The sequence below is a fragment of the Anabrus simplex genome, chromosome 1, assembly GCF_040414725.1.
Source record: "Anabrus simplex isolate iqAnaSimp1 chromosome 1, ASM4041472v1, whole genome shotgun sequence".
NCBI classification, from domain to species: domain Eukaryota; kingdom Metazoa; phylum Arthropoda; class Insecta; order Orthoptera; family Tettigoniidae; genus Anabrus; species Anabrus simplex.
In genome coordinates, this window is record NC_090265.1 from 1,547,576,515 (window position 1) to 1,547,597,595 (window position 21,081).

At 36.9% G+C, this 21,081-nt stretch overlaps 1 protein-coding gene across 5 annotated transcripts in view; it reads right to left on the reverse strand.

Moving 5' to 3' along the window:
• The window catches only part of shi (dynamin-1 shibire), a 726,486-nt gene that overhangs the window by 589,350 nt on the left and 116,055 nt on the right, over positions 1-21,081 (reverse strand). For all 5 annotated transcript variants that reach the window (XM_068225570.1, XM_068225571.1, XM_067138081.2 and 2 more), the window contains exons 5-7: positions 1,345-1,537; positions 186-306; positions 11-99 (exon numbers count right to left, since the gene is read on the reverse strand). In XM_068225570.1, coding sequence (XP_068081671.1) covers positions 11-99; positions 186-306; positions 1,345-1,537 — 403 coding nt within the window. The remainder of the gene's footprint in view (positions 1-10; positions 100-185; positions 307-1,344; positions 1,538-21,081) is intronic.

Genomic DNA, 21,081 nt, shown 5'->3' on the forward strand with positions numbered 1-21,081 from the left:
ATTCACTTACTGAAGCATTGCTTTCGTTTTTATGGCTGGATCATCGGGTCGAAAGTTCTTGAACTGCTCTACATCCTTTTCTAGGGTCAGCAGTTGTTTCTTTGAAAGAGAAAAAGTAATTAGTTTAACTGAAAGTAAATAATGGACATATATTTTCAATGATCAAAAACATTATTTAAACACACCTGAAGTTTATCACGCAGGCCTGGTAGCGTGTCTCTGATGTGGTTGGTTAGTTGTTGATTAAGGATACGTTGCAAATATGGAGTTCCTAAGCGATCCGCTATGTGGCGATAAGAAGGATGGCTACAAGAGAAATAAAAAACGCAATAAGTAATACAATCCATAAAAATTCTACTTCACTGAAGCAAGAAGAAAGAAAATCTAGTTTATAAAATAAATAAAACATTAAGAAATATCCCAGCATATACATGAACCTAATTTAACCTGTCCTAATTAATTCAGAGTTCTGTTTTATCTGGACTGCTTTGTTTTTCAAACATAAAGATATTAGTGTCCTTTGAATAATATGTAGGAAACTGCTGTTGCATTAATGCATTACCATTTCAGGTCTATTAAAGAAACTATTTAAAATATTAATTAAAATACAATTAGTGATGACTTCACTGGTGAAGGGAATGAATATTGTTCCTGAAAGATGTATGAATTAATAAAGTAATTTTCAAAAATTTAAAGTGTACTGACAAGGTGGGCCCAACATAAACTATTTTAAATAGTTTCTTTAATAGATTTAGACAAGTCAATACAGGATCCAATAAAATACCTATTATGGTTCAGTTTATCAACAATCCCTTCAGGTAACATAGATATTGCAGGACTTCGCTTCAAGCTATTGTTACCACGAAAGGTCAGTCTCGATCTGTCCCTTACAGACATAAGAAGCTTTACTGTTAACTTGCTTACACTATTTAAGTAAACAAATAGTAGTACAGTACTGTTTTTAAATGCCTAGAAAGTGTTGTTTTACTTCTTGTTTGTGTCAAAATAAGGGTTTGTAAAGATTATATAACGTTTATTAATTTATTAGTTTATTTCCAGATTATCCTCATTTTCACTGATCTGGATCACCTCCAGCCCCAACTATTCTGGATAAATGAGGTTCTTGTGAACTTGTCAAACTTCATACCTTTTAATGAACTAACTGTATTATTACTTTGGTAATTAAGAGAGTATTTTGCAAATTACTAAATTCACTGTGAATGGCAACAAACATAATACTAAATGAGAGAGGAAAGAATGTACAAAACAATTGAGACATGAATATAACCACCAACCAATACCCACATACTCCATACAATACAGGAATATTTAAAGAGATCTCACCTCAGAAAGAATTTTCTCTCTGCAGCCAAAGCAGCCTTAATATCTTTACGTCCCTCTATGTCTTTCTGACTACGGTTCACCACACCAATATACCCTCGCCGTAAGGGAAGGAGTTTGTTTTCTAAAATATCACGAGCATCTGTACCATCATCCATCAGATCCAGCTTTGTGATTACACCAATAGTACGAATACCTGTATGTGGCAAGCAGGGAAAGCATATTTAATGTCTGATTTATTCAACTTATGAAATTCATTCACAAAATAATATAAATTTACTATTTCTGTAAACATACATACACTAATATCTATGTACTTACATAATCTCTCTTCAATTTGCATAGGTAGAAAAAGAATAAGAATGCGACTAAGTATCACATGTTCAGTTTTAACTCCAGTTTTATTTTTTCAGTAAACCTGCTATAAATAGGATATGCCTAAGTCCAGTTGTGAATTGTAGTGTAGTTGTTTTATTATATAGTATCTTGCCTGCTATGTTTGTGTGTTATCCAGTAATACTTTTGATATTTCAGCATTTAACTAAATGGCATTTTCATTTCTATGAGAGCACAGTAGGGCAAAATAGTAACAATAATAATTATAATAATCTGATAATTTTACTCCTGCTAACCCTTTAGTTACACCTGTCCATATTCAACCCGAATGATATTTCCTTTTTGCATACGCAATTTTACGATCTAATCCTAATAAGTTAGGTGGAGTAGTTGCATTAGTAATATCCATTGCAATCCTTCTCATTCTCCCCTTTACTGCAAATAATAAATTCAGTGGAATCCAATTTTATCCAATTAATCAAATCCTATTTTGATCTATAGTTTCTATTGTCATCCTTTTAACATGAATTGGTGCCCGACCAGTGGAAGACCCTTATATTTTAACTGGTCAAATCCTTACCGTCCTATATTTTCTTTACTATATCTTAAATCCTCTAATCTTTTATATTTGAGATAATCTAGTAAACTAGTTATTAAGCTTATGAAAGCATATGTTTTGAAAACATAAGACAGAAGTTCAATTCTTCTATTAACTTTACTAAATAAGTAAAGAAAACACAAAAACCTTTAATCCTAGAAAAAATAAAAAATGAAGTGATAAAGGTAAATAAGCCTTCCATGCTAAATATATTAATTTATCATATCGAAATCGAGGAAGAGTTCCTCGGACCCAAATAAATATGAAAGCTAAAAAAGTCAACTTAAAAAAGAAATAAATTGATAAAACATCCCCTCCCAAAAAAATTATACAAAACAATATTTTTATAATCAAAATACTAATGTATTCAGCTAAAATAATTAATGCAAATCCACCATTTCTGTATTCAACATTAAATCCCGAAACCAACTCCGACTCCCTTTCTGCAAAATCAAAAGGAGTTAGGTTAGTTTCTGCTAAACATGATGAAAATCATGCTAATATAAGGGGAAAGGTTAAAAATATAAATCATACATAACCTTGAAGACTTATAAATCTTATTAAACAATAATTATCTACTAAAAAAATAAATCTTAACAAAATCAATTCTAATCTCACTTCATAAGAAATCGTCTGAGCAACAGCTCGCAATCCTCCTAATAACGCATAATTAGAATTAGATGATCACCCCGCAATTATTACAGTATACACTCCTAAACTTGTGCACACTAAAAAAAAAAAAAAAATCCCCAAGTTAAAAGTAAATAAAATTGTTATAACAGGATAAATCATTCAAGTCATTAAAGCCAAAAATAATCTAAAAACAGGAGAAAAATAATATATCAAATAATTTGATGCTACAGGATATGTTCCCTCTTTAGAAAATAACATAATTGCGTCAGCAAAAGGCTGCGGCAATCCAATAAATCCTACTTTATTAGGTTCTTTACGAATCTGAATATAACCTAAAACCTTCTGCTCCAATAGAGTAAGAAAGGCCACCCCAATTAATACACAATTAATCAACATAACAACCCCCAACATTCTCATTAAAATCTCTATTAACAATACTACCTGTAATACTCTTACATTTTTGAATTCTAAATTCAACACACTTCTCTGCCAAAGTAGTATTAATATTAATCACTTACATTAAAAATTATTTTGAATATTTGGTCGTTTCGTACTAAAATATTCATCTATATATATAAAATAAGAGTTTTGTCTGTACATTGCTCAGAATTAGAAAAAAATGGTATTTCTGTATCGGTCATGTCCACAGTAACAAGGAAATGCACTTTTTCTTTTCCGTAATGTCTGTCTGTCTGTCTGTCTGTCTGTACACGCATCACAAGAAAGCGGCTGAAGAGAATTTCATGAAAATCGGTATGTAAAGTCGGGAAATTAGTCGCTACAATCTAGCCTGTAAATAATTTTATTCGCGCTGATTGAAATGGTAGTTTAGGGGAAAGCCTACAATTTTATTCTCAAATATTTATGTTACTAATGGTTGTATCGATAAATACTACATAACTAAAATTATATAGAATTAAATTTTCGAGCATTTATCTCTTATACATTGTTACCGTCCCGGCTATGATCACAGAGATATTCATGAATTTGGATTTTTGTTACTAAGTCCATATCAGCGCCGAGTCACGAGAAAATAGGTAAACCGAACTCAATAAAAATCGGTATGTAAAGTCGGAGAATGAGGAACTACAGTCTACGCTAAAAAATAATTTTATAAAACGCCCTAATATCGCAGACTCGAAAGAAAACTAAATGTGAAGGCTACAATAAAGAAAGCTCATAAAAATGATCAACAATAACATTTCATCGACCATTGTTTGTTGTGATGTGCTTTGTGTCTTCTGTTGACACTTATCTCCGATAGATAGGATTACTGCAGCGCACCAAGTTTTTTAAAATTTGCTTTACGTCGCACTGAAACAGATTGATCTTATGGCGACGATAGGATAGGAAAGGGACTGTGAAGGAAGCGACTTTGGCCTTAATTAAGGATCAGCCCCAACATTTTTCTGGTGTGAAAATGGGAAACCATGGAATACCATCTTCAGGGCTGCCCACAGTGGGGTTCGAATCCACTATCATCCGGATGCCAGCTCACAGCTGTGCGCCCTTAACCACACGGCCAAATCGCCCGGTCGTACTGAGTGTAACAGCCTACCTGAATATTTGCGGGAAGTAGCTGGGGAGTTAGATAACTTTCTTCTTTAGGATGCCATTCCTCTGGTTGATATTTATTTATTATTAAATAAATCTCTGGTTCATAAATTTTCTGATACTACTGGTACGTAGTACATTGGTTCATCATAGTATTCCAGCTATTCAATCCCTAATCTGAGGCTTGATTGGAATGATCAGTGTGCATATTTCACGGAATAATGGCAGAGGAGTATTCACGGCTGTCTGCGGCCTGGTCATTCCAGCTGTGGAACTTTGGACTGTTAGATCGGCACCGTAGTAATATTCGTTAAAATTGAGAAAATGTTCAGTTTTTTATTCGATCGAGTATTTTATATGATAACATTGCATTTAGTCGCTACATTCCTACTGGCGTTTTTTTTAATGACGTATATTGCTTGGCCGAGGCTGTAAAGGCGTACTCTGTTCACCCGGAAGGACGTGGGTTCGAATCCCCATCAGGAAGTCATAAAATTTAAGAAACTACGTTTCCACTTCCGAAGGTGCACATGGTCCTGAAGTTCACTCAGCCTACATCAAAAATGAGTACCAGGTTAATTTCTGGGGAGTGGGGGCAAAGAAGGCCAGGCGTAGAGCTAACCACTCTACCCCACCAAGTGCTGAGGTTACGGATAGTGGAAGCCTTTACCTTCCACCCCTCCAAGGGCCTTCATTGCCTGTACGGAGATGACTCTCTCTCTCTGATGTTGACTTCAGTTAGGAAAACAACAAAGTCAGTCTTTCTGAGAATCCCGTAGCGAAGCACGGGTAAATCAGCTAGTTTACTATAAAGATAGAAACCGACCTGGCTTACGCTGGTCTGAACTCAGATCATGTAAGGATTTAAAAGTCGAACAGACTTATTAATTAAACTTCTACACCTAATCATATTCCTTAATCCAACATCGAGGTCGCAATCTTTCTTGTCGATATGAACTCTCAAAAAAAATTACGCTGTTATCCCTAAGGTAACTTTATCTTATAATTGCTATTAACAGATCAAATATTCATAAATCAATGTTTGTAAAACAAAGAGTTACATTTATCTTTGTATCACCCCAACAAAATACGGTAAAATACATATTAATAATACCACTAAACAAAATATGTACAATTCCATATAAAGATCTATAGGGTCTTCTCGTCTTTCATATTCATTTAAGCCTTTTGACTCAAAAGTTAAATTCTATTCATTACACGGAGACAGTTAATGTTTCGTCAAACCATTCATTCCAGCCTTCAATTAAAAGACTAATGATTATGCTACCTTTGCACGGTCAAAATACCGTGGCCCTTTAATTCACTATCAGGGAGCAGGCCCGACCTTAAATACATCTCAAAAGGACATGTTTTTGATAAAGAGGCGAACATTAAATTTGCCTAGTTCCTTCGTATAAATTTACATTTACTAAATATCTTACACTTTTATATACAAATTTTATCATTATTACACTTACATTTATATTATGTAACTCACTTCAATATTCAACTTAATATTACTATAAAATTATATTACAATAAAATAACTTATAACATTATTCAACTGATGGCTAATTTAAAGCCTACAATTCTTTACAACTCTTATAATAATTATAAATCCTATTCTAAAGCTTATCCCTTAAAATATTATATTCAATTAACTTAATATATCAATATAAAAACTACTATTACATACTGAATTAAATTCATTTCTTGAAGAACCAGATATCTTAAAAACCGACTAATATTTCATTACAAATTTGTTATTCTTGATAATAATATTACATTAACCAACATAACAAATTAGCTCTTTTTAATTCGGGAAAAATAAATCTCTATTCCAATTTGAATAAACCCTGATACACAAGGTACAATATCAATTTACTTTTCTAAAAATTTATTTTCAACTTTTTCAATTTCCCTTCACAGTACTACTCCACTATAAATAAATAAATTTGTTCTATTCCTATACTAAAACATATATAATTAATGTTATTTCAATTAAACAAGCTTTCCTATTCACCAAATTTTAAATTGATACTTTCAAAATAATTCGAATCGCACGAACATCCTCTCAGTGTAAATGAAATGCTTCACTTTAAGCTTTATTTTGCATTCTAGATACACTTTCCAGTACATCACTATGTTACAACTTATCTCACCTTATAATGAGAGCGACGGGCGATGTGTATATGTTTTAGAGCTAAAATCACATAATCATAATATAACAATATTACTTTCAAATGCACTACTCCTTTCAATGCAAGATCCATTTAAAAAATTTTATTGTAATCCATCTCTTACTTGATCATAAGCTGCACCTTGACCTGACATTCACTCTAATAAGAGTTATAAAAAATTACCACTCTTAAACAATAATCTTACGACGACTCTCCTCGGGAATCGCTCACGCTGGTGCTTCTGTTGATTTAGCAGTTTTCTCTCTTCACTTAGCAGGAATATCATCAATTCTAGGAGCCATTAATTTTATTACCACAACTATTAATATACGAGCCCCTGGAATATCACTAGATCAAACACCTTTATTTGTATGGGCTGTAGCTATTACTACTCTTCTCCTCCTCTCTTTACCTGTATTAGCAGGTGCTATTACTATACTACTCACTGACCGAAACTTAAATACCTCAATCTTTGATCCTGCTGGTGGTGGTGACCCTATTCTTTATCAACACCTCTTTTGATTTTTTGGGCATCCTGAAGTTTATATTCTAATTCTCCCAGGATTTGGTATGGTCTCTCACATTTTTAGTCAAGAAAGAGGAAAAAAGGTACCTTAGGAATAATTTATGCAATAATAGCAATTGGTCTTCTTGGATTTGTGGTGTAATCCTTTTATAGTACTTCTGAATTTCAATTTTTAACAACAATTTTATTTTATGTTATTACTGAAAAATATTTATGTATTAGGGGAAATATCTCTCTAGAAATTGAGCTCTTATTAAAATTCTAATGTTGTAATTAGGACAGGCTTATCTGAAGTTTAAAAGTGTAGCATAACTATAATTATCAGACAGTTTATTGCTTGCATTTTCTGTTTGCAAGTAGCAGTAGTTGTCGTCGTCATAGTAGTAGTAGCAGCAGCAGCAGCAGTAGTAGTATGCTCTGGAATGCATACCAGGAACTTTGGATTGTAAAAACTGTGATGAAGATTTGGATTTATTGTTTAAGAGTGTGTGTCCTCTTAGATGCTGCCATCATCGCTTGATGTTGAATTATGGCGTCAGGGTCCGGCTCCATAGCTAAATGGTTAGCGTGCTGGCCTTTGGTCACAGGGGTCCCGGGTTCGATTCCCGGCAGGGTCGGGAGTTTTAACCATCATTGGTTAATTTCACTGGCACTGGGGCTGGGTGTATGTGTCGTCTTCATCATCATTTCATCCTCATCACAACGCGCAGGTCACCTACGGGTGTCAAATCGAAAGACCTGCTCCTGGCGAGCCGAACATGTCCTTGGACACTCCCGGAACTAAAAAAGCCATATGCCATTTCATTTCATAGCGTCAAGATGTGTCAACAGATTAACTCTCATCCACAGTTATAGATCACATCATAAAGTATACGATACTGAACCGGTTGGATAGCACTACTCTTTCGACTGTATGTTCTTGCCGCTGAAAATTTGGGAATTTCCTTCATGTAACCAATCAACTTCACGTCCTGGTCACTTAACTTTGTTGCTTCACTTAACTTAGTTGCTTTGTGTGCTGTGGTTCCATACATTGTGAATTCTATACGTGAATTATTTTGTTTGCTATGGTTTTGTTTGAACGCAATGGACTCTAAAAATCACTCAGTTCTCTTCTGCTCCGGCAGATAAGAATTTGAAACTTTCTGAGGGTGAATCGAGTGAATGTAGTGTGTTGAAAATAGGTTTGGGGGAAAATGCTGCGATCGAATACGTAAAAGCTGAACACATGGTTGTGAATTAAGATGTTTCCGAGTGTTTGACTCCACAACAGAAAGGTGATTTTTGCGGGGGGGGGAGGAATGATTGGTTAATTGTGAAAAATAAAAGGTTTGGCTGTAAAGTATGTCAAGAAGTAATTGATTTGGGCCCAGACAGAAATGAACAGGTATGAATATTTCTAAGCCCTGGGCAAATGTTCAGATTACTACTTTTGGTGAAAATTTTAAAAACATCAAATGACTTCACTACAAAGAAAGATCCATGATCATAAAATTAGTTCCATTCATAAGGCTGCCACTAATATATTAACTGCTGCAAAAGAAAATGTTGGAGGTCTCTTTTACTCAAGCTTTTGAATATGACAAAGAGATAACCTCTAAAATCTACAGAACAGCCTAAAAAATTGCCAGGAAAAACTTGGTATTCAATGATTTTGAATCTGAAACTGATCTCCAAGAAGTGAATGGTACAGACATGGGCTGAATTCTTCATTCGGCCAATGCTTGTATCAACATAGTTAAGCATGTTGGAGCTGAAACGGAAAAGAAAAAAAAAACTTATGAAGAAAATAGCTGAATCTGATTGCAAGATACCTTTGCTAATCAGTGTTCTCCTAGGACCTGCCGTTTTTACAGACCGCCCGGCTAACATATGTGTTACATAATATTGAGTCATTGCATGCTCCAAATTAAAATGTAAAAACTTAAAACTGTTTATTTAAATGATAGGTCTTCATTTTCAACATAATTGCATCAATTACATCGGAACTTAAATGTTTAGCTTGACTATAACGTAGTGCCGTGTGCAAGCAGTGTCTGGGTTAGTGGAGAATTGCAGGAGAGCACACGATTTCTCTTGACGTCACAAACCCATACAGCACTCCACAGCAAGCAAGTGGTAAGGCCCAGTGTTTGATTATGAATGAGCAGTAAAACACTAGAAGTTCATAATACTCAGTTACATCTTGTTCGTGAGAATAACCCCGCTGTGGTGGATGCTGTTCCGCTTCGTAAGCACGCTTGGTCTTGCTGAGCCATATGCTGCACTACCGTAGTCTAGCCGTGATAAAACATGTGCCCTATAGCACCCTAATTAGTGCTGCTAAGAAACTTCATGATATTCAGCTTCTTAGTGCACTGCACTTTTAACTGCCGCACATGTGGCTCCCACGACAATTTGCTATTGAAAAGGAGCCCAAGAAATAGGTAAGTGTCAACAACGGGAAGAACGACATTTCCTAAGTATAGCTCAGGTTGTGGGTGAGGAGTAAGGACCCGACAAAAGTGGACAACAGAGGACTTTGTGGTGGAAAACCGAAAGCCATGTTTTAAGGCCCAGTGTTCCACTCTCCTAATAGCTTGCTGTAATTGTCGCTCTGCGACTGCTATATTATACGAGCTATAGTGCAGAGCAAAATCGTCCACATTAGCGACAGTATTACTGCTGAACCACCAGCAGCAACATTACCGTTTATGGCAACCGCAAACGGAGTGACACTAAGGACCGATCCCTGTGGACCCCATTTTCCTAAACGTGATATTGCGAATATGTCTTCCCTACTCGGACACGGAATAGACAGAGGGACAAAAAATTGCAATAAATACTGGCATGTGACCTTGGAATCTCCACTGATGCAGGACTGAAAGGATACCATATCGCCATGTGGTGCCATAGATCTTTTGTAAGTCAAAGAAAACAGCTACCAAATGCTGTTTGCGGAGAAATGCATCCTGGATAGAGCTCTCCAGGCGTACCAAGTGGTCAGTGGTCGAGCGAGCGGCTCAAAAACCACATTGGTACTCGGACAAGAGTCCTCATTTCTCCAGACACCACACAAGTTGGCGATTTACCCTCCTCTCAAATAGCTTACACAGGCAGTTTGTAAGACAAATCAGTCTGTAACTTCCTCTATACTTAGGATCTTTGTCAGGCTTGAGGACAGGAATGACGATGCCCTCTCGCCACTGAGACGGAAACTCACCCTCTATCCAGATTTGGTTTAACACACAAAGGAGATATAGTAGATTATCCTCACTTAGGTGTTTCAACATTTGGTTATGGATATCGTCTGGTCCAGGAGACGTGTCCGTACAAAGCGCTAAGGCACTACGGAGTTCCCACTCCGTAAAGGGAACATTATAGTCCTCTGAAGCTTGAGCGGCAAAACTAAATTGATGACGTTCTGCCTCCCGCTTCAGAGCGAGGAAATCATGATGGTATGAATGAATGTGAACGTGGTTTCTCGAAAAAGAACTTAATATTGACACCAACAAGCGCAACCCTACAACAGACAACTGTGAGTTCATTGATGTTTATCAAGCCAGTAGGTCTTCCTCTATGCAATTTTCGGCCCCTGCTATATGTCAACTCCTGGTACCTGAAAGGAAGACGACACAATGAGCGAAGAATGCTCACATGAAGATGGCAGCAAATGGTACGCTGTGTGTTTTAAATTAATTTCTAATTTACTGCAACTACCTACCTGGTAGCATAATATGATTATACTAGCTGATGTACCCGTGCTTCGCTACGGAATTCTACATTGTGTACAGAATTCTAGGTTAGGTAGTATACACGTTGTGAGCAAGATTGTCTTAAATTGTATAGCACTTAAAGTTACCCTAGAAATGCAACGGGAGGTCACCAAACAGCTTTTCTCATACAGTATGAAGACTGACGGAATTTTCACTGTAATGGTAGACCCAATTTCATACCATCAGGCACAATCAGGTTGGGATGTCTTCATTATAATGCCTTTTTATGTCCTCAGAAAGACTGTCTTAGTGGTTTTCCCAACTGAAATGAACATACAATGACGTCAATAGGAATGGCGCGATTAAAAGCAATGCTTTCATATTACGAAATACTCATTCAAATGAAACACCACACATTTTCTCACTTTTAACGAACAGGACTACACTTCCTATCTAACAGTCCAAAGTTCCAGACCTGGAATGACCAAACCGCAGACAGCCGTGACCCATGAACACACTTCGGTGGGGAGAGGGTCGAATAGTGGAGACTCCCAGGGCAAAAACTATGCCCAATTACTATTCTGTTTCCTAGGAGTACCCGATGAGTCGGAAAATATCAATTCACTACACTGGCGGCGGAAAAATCTGACTTGAAGGCAAACTCTTTCTCCAAGCCAGAAGAGAAACCCCCTCTTCAAAAGAGAAAGAAGCTTTTCTTAAGAAACGGCTCTTTTCAGAGTTGAATTTTTAGTTATTTCGTGAATATTGTGGTGCTATAATTTGGAAAAGGCCTAAATTGTTCTTCTAGACCAGGCCATACTACTACTACTACTAAGTGAGGCTCTGCCTTAAGTATGCACACTGCTTATTCAAAACAACGCGTCAGAGTAGGGATCGAATAGCTGAAATACTATGATGAACCAGCTTGTTACGTACCAACTGTATAAGAAAATGTATGAACCAGAGGAATGGCATGGTAAAGAAGAAAGTTTTCTAACTCCCCGGCTATTTCTCGCCAATATTCAGTCAAGCTGTTATACTCGTTACGCAGCAGTAATCCCATCTATCGCAGTTGAGAGGCAGCATAAGAGACAAAGAACATCACAATAAACAATGGTCAATGTAATGTCATTGTTCGATATTATAGGCCTTCCCATTTGGTTTTCTTCCGACTATGAAATACCACTCTTATCATAGTCGGTACGGTAAAACCGCATAATAGATAAATGATCGGAAATTGTACTCTCTATAACTTTTTATATAGTACTTTTCGATAGGACCAATAACATTGGTATTTAAAAATTACATTTTAGGCACCTTCCCCTAAACTACAATTTCATCCGGGATGAATAAAGTTCTTTATAGCTTAGACTGTAGCTTCTTTTTCCCCGACTCTATATACCGATTTTCATTAAATTCTGTTAACCCATTTTCTCGTGGCTCGGCGTTGATATGGACTTACGAACAAAAATACAAATTCATGAATAACTGTGTTACTCTAGCCGGTACGGTAAAATGTATAAGACATAAATGGTCGGAAATTTTATTCTCTAACTTTGGTTATGTAGTATTTATCGATACGACAACTAATAATATAAATATTTGAGAATTACATTTAGGCCTTCCCCTAAACTACCATTTCACTCTGCGTGAATGAAATTATTCATAGGCTAGATTGTAGCGACTTATTCCTCGACTTTGCATACCAATTTTTATGAACATAAGACTACTAAAAACATAAATATTTGAAAATTAAATTTTAGGCCTTCCCCTAAACTACCATTTCCATCAGCGTGAATAAAAGTATTTATAGCCTAGATTTTAGCGACTTATTCCCCGACTTTGTATACCGATTTTCATTAAATTCTCTTTGGCCGTTTTCTAGTGATGCATGTGCATACATACATATATACATACATACAGACAGACAGACAGACAGACAGACAGACATTATGGAAAAGAAAAAGTGTATTTCCTGGTTACTGTGGACATGACCGATGCAGAAATAGCATTATTTTCGAATTCTGAGCAATGTACAGACAAAACTCTTATTTTATATATATAGGTGATACCACAAACTGTAGCCTGCAACTCCAATATTCTATGTTTCGGATGGGTGGAGTGTGTACCAGTTAACTTTATTCCAGAAAATAAAAAGATCTGATGATGATAATAATCTGTCTATAACAATATGTATTTAGTGCAGCTATACATTTCTATAGTTGGCCTCTTATTCCTAGTAGATCATAATCAGGATACGTTTGACTAGAGCAATTGTAGTATAGTTACTCTATCAGTTGTCGTGAAATCTTTGCACAGTATACATCATTTCCTCCTGGTGACATATATACAATCTTATCGGTTGGCCAGCAGGTACGCTCAGCTTATCTGCCTCCAGTTGACTCATCACTCCCCACTCCGTGGCATAGCAACAAGGAGAGCACTTCACTCACTGTATCCGTGCATGACATGAGATAACAATTAAAATTAAGAAAATAGGAATTAAGGATTAAGAAAATAAGCTCGTTCCTTATGACAGGAGATTTTTGAAATGTTCTCCTCCTGCATCCACACATCGTCTTAGGAAACTCCGATTCACAAACAAATTCACCTTCCATAATTGAGGCTATTTCTCTCCAAATATGTTCTTTCAGTTCATCCAATGTGTGTGGGTTTCTTGCATACACTATTTTTTTAAGCTCCCCCATAAATAAGAGTCACAAACAGTTAAATCTGGGGACCATGACAGCGATATGTCCATACTAATAACATGGTCTTCAAAAATGTCCTTAATTAAGTATAATGTGTCATTAATAGAGCCTGGATTTAGAAAAATGCATATGCGCATATGCAAATGCAAATTTTGAGCATAGTGCATATTTGGGACGTTAGTGCACAAACAGATATATTTTTCTCTTATGTGTGATTGATTATCTAAGATTTCTGAACAAAATGAAAAATCTAATGAACTGTATATGTTGTACATCCCTTGGCAAAAGGGGAACCCTTCCCTGATCAAGGAAAGTGCTTTCAGTGTCACAATACAAGGAGCTATTTCCTTCTTTCTGACATTCCTTTCTCCTTACAGTAGCTTTCCAAGGTTTGCTTAAACAAGTGTGTTCATCTGTTAACTTGCTCTTCGTCTATTGCAGTGTTTTACCAGATTAAACCGTAAAAATGCCTAAAGAGCTCTAGATCTTTTGAAATTAAACGGTGGATATCAAGCGATAGTGACTATACAAGTGATGGCGATGTAGTGTACTGTCATGTGTGCGACAAGTGAAGTGTATTGACTGGGTGGACCGTTAACCCATTAGTGCATAAAGTTATTTTGTGTGCTTTATTTCAATTTATCTACACATTCATACTCTTAATAATTGCAGAAACACGTTCCAACTATCAGAATATTCATACACGTATTAGTTTTATTTACACAGGCCATCCGATATATCGGACGCTATGCACTCAGGTCAGTACAACAACACTAGTTACTCAGCATTACATTGTACAATAATGTTGCATGCTAGGCAGTGTTAACTAATCCAATTTACACTGTAAAGATGACTCATAATTTCCACTACAGAGTTATCACAATACTGTATACGCTATTTACGTTTATGTAGCCACAGAAGCATTTCGAGTGAAGTTCAAACTGGTCAAGCTGATCCACTCTTCGTGATGCCACTATAGGAATTGAACAGCTTTTATTGCGGTACAGACAATTTACGGGTTGTTTTTTTTTTTTTTTTTCCCCACCCTGGACCACCTTTGTTCACTGCTTTATCTCCATCTGTTTGTAGTTCATACCAGCAGTGAAAACACCATTATCATTCCAGCACACCAGCAACAAAACCCTTGTCATCCCAGCACACCAGAGACGTACCACCAAAACTCCTGTATTCATATGATCCCCTTCTTTTTCCTGTATGCCTTTCTTTGAAGGGGACACTTCTCTGTCTCGTTTTCTTGAAATATCCCAACTGCACTCATTCCCTTTGAAGCCAGATCTTACCAGTTTCAGGGATGTAAAATAGCTGTCAAAGAATATTGTATGCCCCCTGTTTGATTCAGTTCCACCTGCATCAATGAGAGGTAGGATTAGACTCGAATTCCACCAAGTCCAAATTTTTCAGCCTTTCATTTTATATTGCTGTATTCACTCAGAAAAGTGGAAAGGTATCCCATGGCCACTGGCAGAGAGAGAATTCTGGTGGAATTTCACAATGTTGTGCATCATCTGATGTGTGTGTGGGAAGGGGGGGATGAGGAGGAGGAGACAGGAATACAGACAATGACTAAATGAGATGTAGATTGTAATGTTGTCCATTTCGGGGTTGCTTATTGTGTGTTACAATCTTATGTACCAATGACCCTCTTTATTTTCGTATGACAGCTTCCTTTTGCACAGTTTCCTGGTTTTTTTAGTTCCATCTGTAGAACTTTCAGTAATATTTTGACTACCACAGGACCTAGCCTACCCTTTTTCATATTCTGTTAAAACAATTTGCCCTTCACATTCACTCAGAAGTAGGTTTCTACCCAGATAATTTAGATTACCCTCATACTCCTCCCCTGCGAACCATGTGACCTTGCCACGGTGGGGAGGCTTGCGTATCCCAATGAAGCAGATAGCCGAGCCGCAGGTGCAACCGTATCGGATGGGTATCTGTTGAGAGGCCAGACTAAGAAATGGTTCATCGAAAGGGGGTAGCAGGCTTTCGGTAGTTGCAAAGGTGACAGTCTATACGATTGACTGATATGGTATTGTAATAATACTCAATGTGGCTTAGCTGTGTTGATACTGCTACACGGCTGAAAGCAACAGGAAACTACAGCCGTAACTACCTCCCGAGGACATGCAGCTCTCTTTGCATGAATGATGTACTGATGATGGCTTCCTCCCGGGTAAAATATTCCGGAGGTAAACTAGTCCCCCATTTGGATCTTCGGGTGGGGACTACACATCAGGAAGATGGACACTGACATTCTGCGAGTCGGAGCGTGGAATGTTAGAAGTTTGAATTGTTGTGGTAGGTTAGAGAATTTGAAAAGGGAGATGGATAGACTAAAGTTAAATGTAGTTGGTATAAGTGAAGTACGTTGGCAAGAAGAACAGGATTTTTGGTCAGACAACTACCGAATTTTCAACACAAAATCAAACAGGGGAAATGCAGGAGTTGGTTTAATAATGAATAAGAAAATAGGGCAGCGGGTAAGCTACTACGACCAGCATAGTGAAAGAATTATTGTCGTCAATATAGACACCATACCAATGCCCACCACAACAGTGCAGGTCTATATGCCTACTAGTTCAGCGGATGATGAGGAAATCGAAAGAATATATGAAGAGATAGAAGATTTAATACAATATGTAAAAGGTGATGAAAATCGAATTGTGATGGGAGACTGGAATGCAGTGGTAGGACAAGGAAGAGAAGGTAATACAGTAGGAGAATTTGGATTGGGACAAAGGAATGAAAGAGGAAGTAGGCTGGTTGAATTCTGCACCGATTATAATTTAGTCCTTCCCAATACTTGGTTCAAACACCACAAACGACGGCTGTATTCGTGGACGATACCTGGGGGCACTGGAAGGTATCAAATAGACTTCATTACTATTAGGCAGAGATTCAGAAACCAGGTTTGGATTGCAAAACTTTCCCAGGAGCAGACATGGACTATCACCACAACTTGTTGGTCATGAAATGCCATCTGAAGGTGAAGAAATTGAAGAAAGGAAAGAATGCAAAAAGATGGGATGAAGACAAGTTGAAAGCAAAGAGTGTGAGGGATTGTTTCAAGGAACATGTTGCACAAGGGCTAAATGAAAAGGCTGAAGGAAACACAATAGAGGAAGAGTGGATAGTCATGAAAAATGAAGTCAGTAGGGCTGCTGAAGAAATGTTAGGAAGGAAGAAAAGATCAACTAAGAATCAGTGAATAACTCAGGAGATAGTAGACCTGATTGATGAACGACAAAAATACAAGAATGCTAGAAATGAAGAGGGCAGAAAAGAATACAGGCAATTAAAAAATCAAGTGGATAGAAAGTGCAAGGTAGCTAAGGAAGAATGGCTGAAGGAGAAGTGCAAGGATGTCGATGGTTGTATGGTCCTGGGAAAGGTAGATGCTGCATACAGGGAAATCAAGGAAACCTTTGGAGAAAGGAAATCTAGGTGTATGAATATTAAGAGCTCAGATCGAAAGCCACTTCTAGGGAAAGAAGACAAAGCAGAAAGATGGCAGGAACATATCCAACAATTGTATCAAGGTAAAGACATAGATGATACAGTCCCGGAACAAGAAGAGGCTGTTGATGCTGATGAAATGGGAAACCCAATTTTGAGGTCAGAGTTTGACATAGCTGAGAGTGACCTAAATAGGAACAAGGCACCTGGAATTGATGACATTCCCTCTGAATTATCGACTGCCTTAGGAGAAACCAGCATGGCAAGGTTATTCCATTTAGTCTGTAAGATGTATGAGACACGAGAAGTGCCATCCGATTTTTGGTAGAATGTTGTTATACCTATTCCCAAGAAAGCCGGTGCTGACAGGTCTGAAAACTACCGGCACCATTAGTTTAGTATCTCATGCCTGCAAAATTTTAACACGTATTATTTACAGAAGAATGGAAAAACAAGTTGAAGCTGAGTTGGGAGAAGATCAATTTGGCTTCAGAAGAAATGTAGGAACACGTGAAGCAATCCTGACTTTGCGTCTGATCTTAGAGGATCGAATCAAGAAGGACAAGCCCATGTAAATGGCATTCGTAGAACTAGAAAAGGCATTCGATAATTTTGATTGGACCAAGCTATTTAAAATTCTGAAGATGATTGGGATCAGATACTGAGAACGAAGAATTATCTACAATCTGTATAAAAATCAGTCTGCGGTGATAAGAATCGAGGGCTTTGAAAAGGAAGCAGCAATCCAGAAAGGAGTGAGGCAAGGCTGCAGTTTGTCCCCCCTCCTTTTCAATGTTTACATAGAACAGGCAGTAAAGGAAATCAAAGAGAAATTTGGAAAGGGAATCATAGTCCAACGAGAGGAAATCAAAACCTTGAGATTTGCCGATGATATTGTTATTTTATCTGAGACTGCAGAAGATCTCGAGAAGTTGATGAATGGTATGGATGAAGTCTTGGGTAAGGAGTACAAGATGAAAATAAATAAGTCCAAAACAAAAGTAATGGAGTGCAGTTGAACGAAGGCAGGTGATGCAGGAAATATTAGATTAGGAAATGAAATCTTAAAGGAAGTAGATGAATATTGTTACTTGGGTAGTTAAATAACTAACGATGGTAGAAGTAAGGAGGACATAAAATGCAGATTAGCATAAGCTTTCAAGAAAAGAAATTTGCTCACTTCAAACATTGATATAGGAATTAGAAAGACGTTTTTGAAGACTTCTGTGTGGAGCGAGGCATTGTATGGAAGTGAAACATGGATGATAACTAGCTCAGAAAGAAGGAGAATAGAAGCTTTTGAAATGTGGTGTTACAGAAGAATGCTGAAGGTGAGATGGATAGATCGAATCACGAATGAAGAGATACTGAATCGAATTGGTGAGAGGAGATCGATTTGGCTAAATTTGACGAGAAGAAGAGATAGAATGATAGGACACATCTCAAGACACCCAGGACTTGTTCAGTTGGTTTTTGAAGGAAGTGTAGGTTGTAAGAACGGTAGGGGTAGACCAAGGTATGAATATGACAAGCAGATTAGAGCGGATGTAGGATGCAATAGTTACGTAGAAATGAAAAGGTTAGCACAGGACAGGGTGGCATGGACGGCTGCATCAAACCAGTCTATGGACTGATGACTCAAACAACACCACCCTCAAACTCATCTGTCATTATCATCAACCGTTTCACATCCATCATTAGGTGGTTTGATGTGCTGCTCCTCTCTATATGTCGGTTTTTCCTCCAAAATTTCCAATATTTCACTCACCATCAAACTAGTAAGAGAATATAAATGTCTGAGACAGGTAGGACTCCCTGTGCAGGTGCATAGCATCCGATTTTCAGGACAGCTATATTTACAAGCCTCTGTCACATCAGTAAAGAGACACAATTGACATCTTTGTATGTTAGTAGATTCATACCATATTCATATCAAACCACAGAAGATTTAAAAGTGTGTGTTCAAATTATCTCTATGAAACGAGCTCGTAGTGCGACAGTCTTATTATTATTATTATTATTATTATTATTATTATTATTATTATTATTATTATTATTATTATTATTATTATTATTATTATTATTGACATTGTAATTCGTTCTTTGTTGTATGTTAATTCCTTCGTAGGAAGCAAAATGTTAATTAATATTGTGTATTATAATAGTTATTTTTATGTACAGTAGGATAGCATAGTACCGTAGTAATTTGTTTCAGTCTATTTATTCAGTATGTTATATATTTTTATGTTAATTATGTATTTCACTGGTTAAGTGTAAGACAGGGACATGTGTCCCTAACTTTGCCAGTTAAAATAAATCATATCTATCTATCTATCTATCTATCTATCATACGAGTGTCAACAATATGATCCATCCCAAAGTATACAATTATTGGAAATATTTGTTAAATTAAAAATAAAAATCTTGTCTGTTGCTCACAACTCTGTACTATCATGCTGCCATGCTCGCAATAAGTGTGGTTCAACAATGAATGGGTAGAATGAAGAATGATGTATTCTTTGTTCTTGTTAGCTACAGCCTTTCTGAAGCACAAGAAAGTATCACGGACTTAAAACCATGCATTAATATCACACTTTTTTTTCCGACGTCCAATTTTTCGGAAGCTATGCACTAATGGATTAAACCTAACACTAGTTCTTAATTAAGAGTGCAAAATGCAATAAAAATTTCAAATTGAACAGCATACATAACAGATACTTTTAATCGATGTGAAAGTACAGTGTTAAGTCAGTACATTTTCTGCTGATATTTGCAAAGCTTTTGTATGCAGCAACATAAGGCTGCATAAATTGAATAATCCACATATATGCTCATTTCTTGAAAAGTATTGTGCTAATCAAAGGATACCAGATAAATCTACCCTTAAGAAGAATTTTTTTTAAATAATGTTATTGGCTTTATGTCCCACTAACTACTTACGGTTTTTGGAGACACCGCGGTGCCAGAACATAATCCCCCAGGAATTCTTATACGTGTCAATAAATCTACCAACATGAGGGTGATGTATATGAGCACCTTCGAATACCACCAGACTGAGCCAAGATCAAACCTGCCAAGTTGGGGTCAGAAGGCCAGCGCCTCAACAGTCTGAGCCACTCAGCCCGGCAGAACTATTTTCATTCATTGCATGCTTCTGTCATTGATTCAATACGATCTGACATAGGAGGAAAATGTGTCTTGATATCAGTAGATGAAACAACCGATTCGTGTGGTCGATAGATTGCGAACTTCATAGTGAGTAAATTATGTCCAGAAGAACCCGGCAAATCCCACACTTTCGTGCAAAGTGCTAGGAAAAAACAACCACGCTACAATTACAAGATTTGTTAACAATTGCTTGCGACTTCTGTAGCCTAGTAAATTGAAGAATGACTCCCACAAAGTGCACCTTTTATTCACAGACGCAGCTTCGTACATGCTCTAAATTGGTCAGTCTCTTCAAGTATTTTTTCCAAATCTCATCCATGTCACAAGTTTGGCCCATTGTATTGCAGAAGAGATACATACCCTTTTTCCATCAGTCAACAAAGTAATTTTCAGTGGGAAAAATCTGTTCCTAAAAGCACCAGCTCGTGTACAGTTGTACAAAACTCACCTGCCTCAGGTTTCTCTTCCTCCAGAACTTGCTCTCACAAGATGAGGAACTTGGTTATCTGCAGTATCGTTCTACCAGGAGAACAATATTCAAGTGAAAGATGTAATTAAAAAGTATTGATAATAGTCCTTAATTAAATAATGCATCTGGTAAGTGTATCGTTTTATTTTTAGTGCCTATTTTTGTGCATATTTTCAACATTTTTAGTAAATATGTGCATGCATATTTTTGGAGCTTTTAGTGCATGTAAATCCGGGCCCTGGTCATTCATTATCTGTACACGCGCTAACAGGATCTTGCTGAAAATATCTATTTCGACAGCCAGTGTCAGCCAGTTCTGCAAAAAAGGGTTTGAGTATATTATCCTGGTATATTGTGCATTAATTGTGCCCTAATAAAAAATAGGTCCTATAA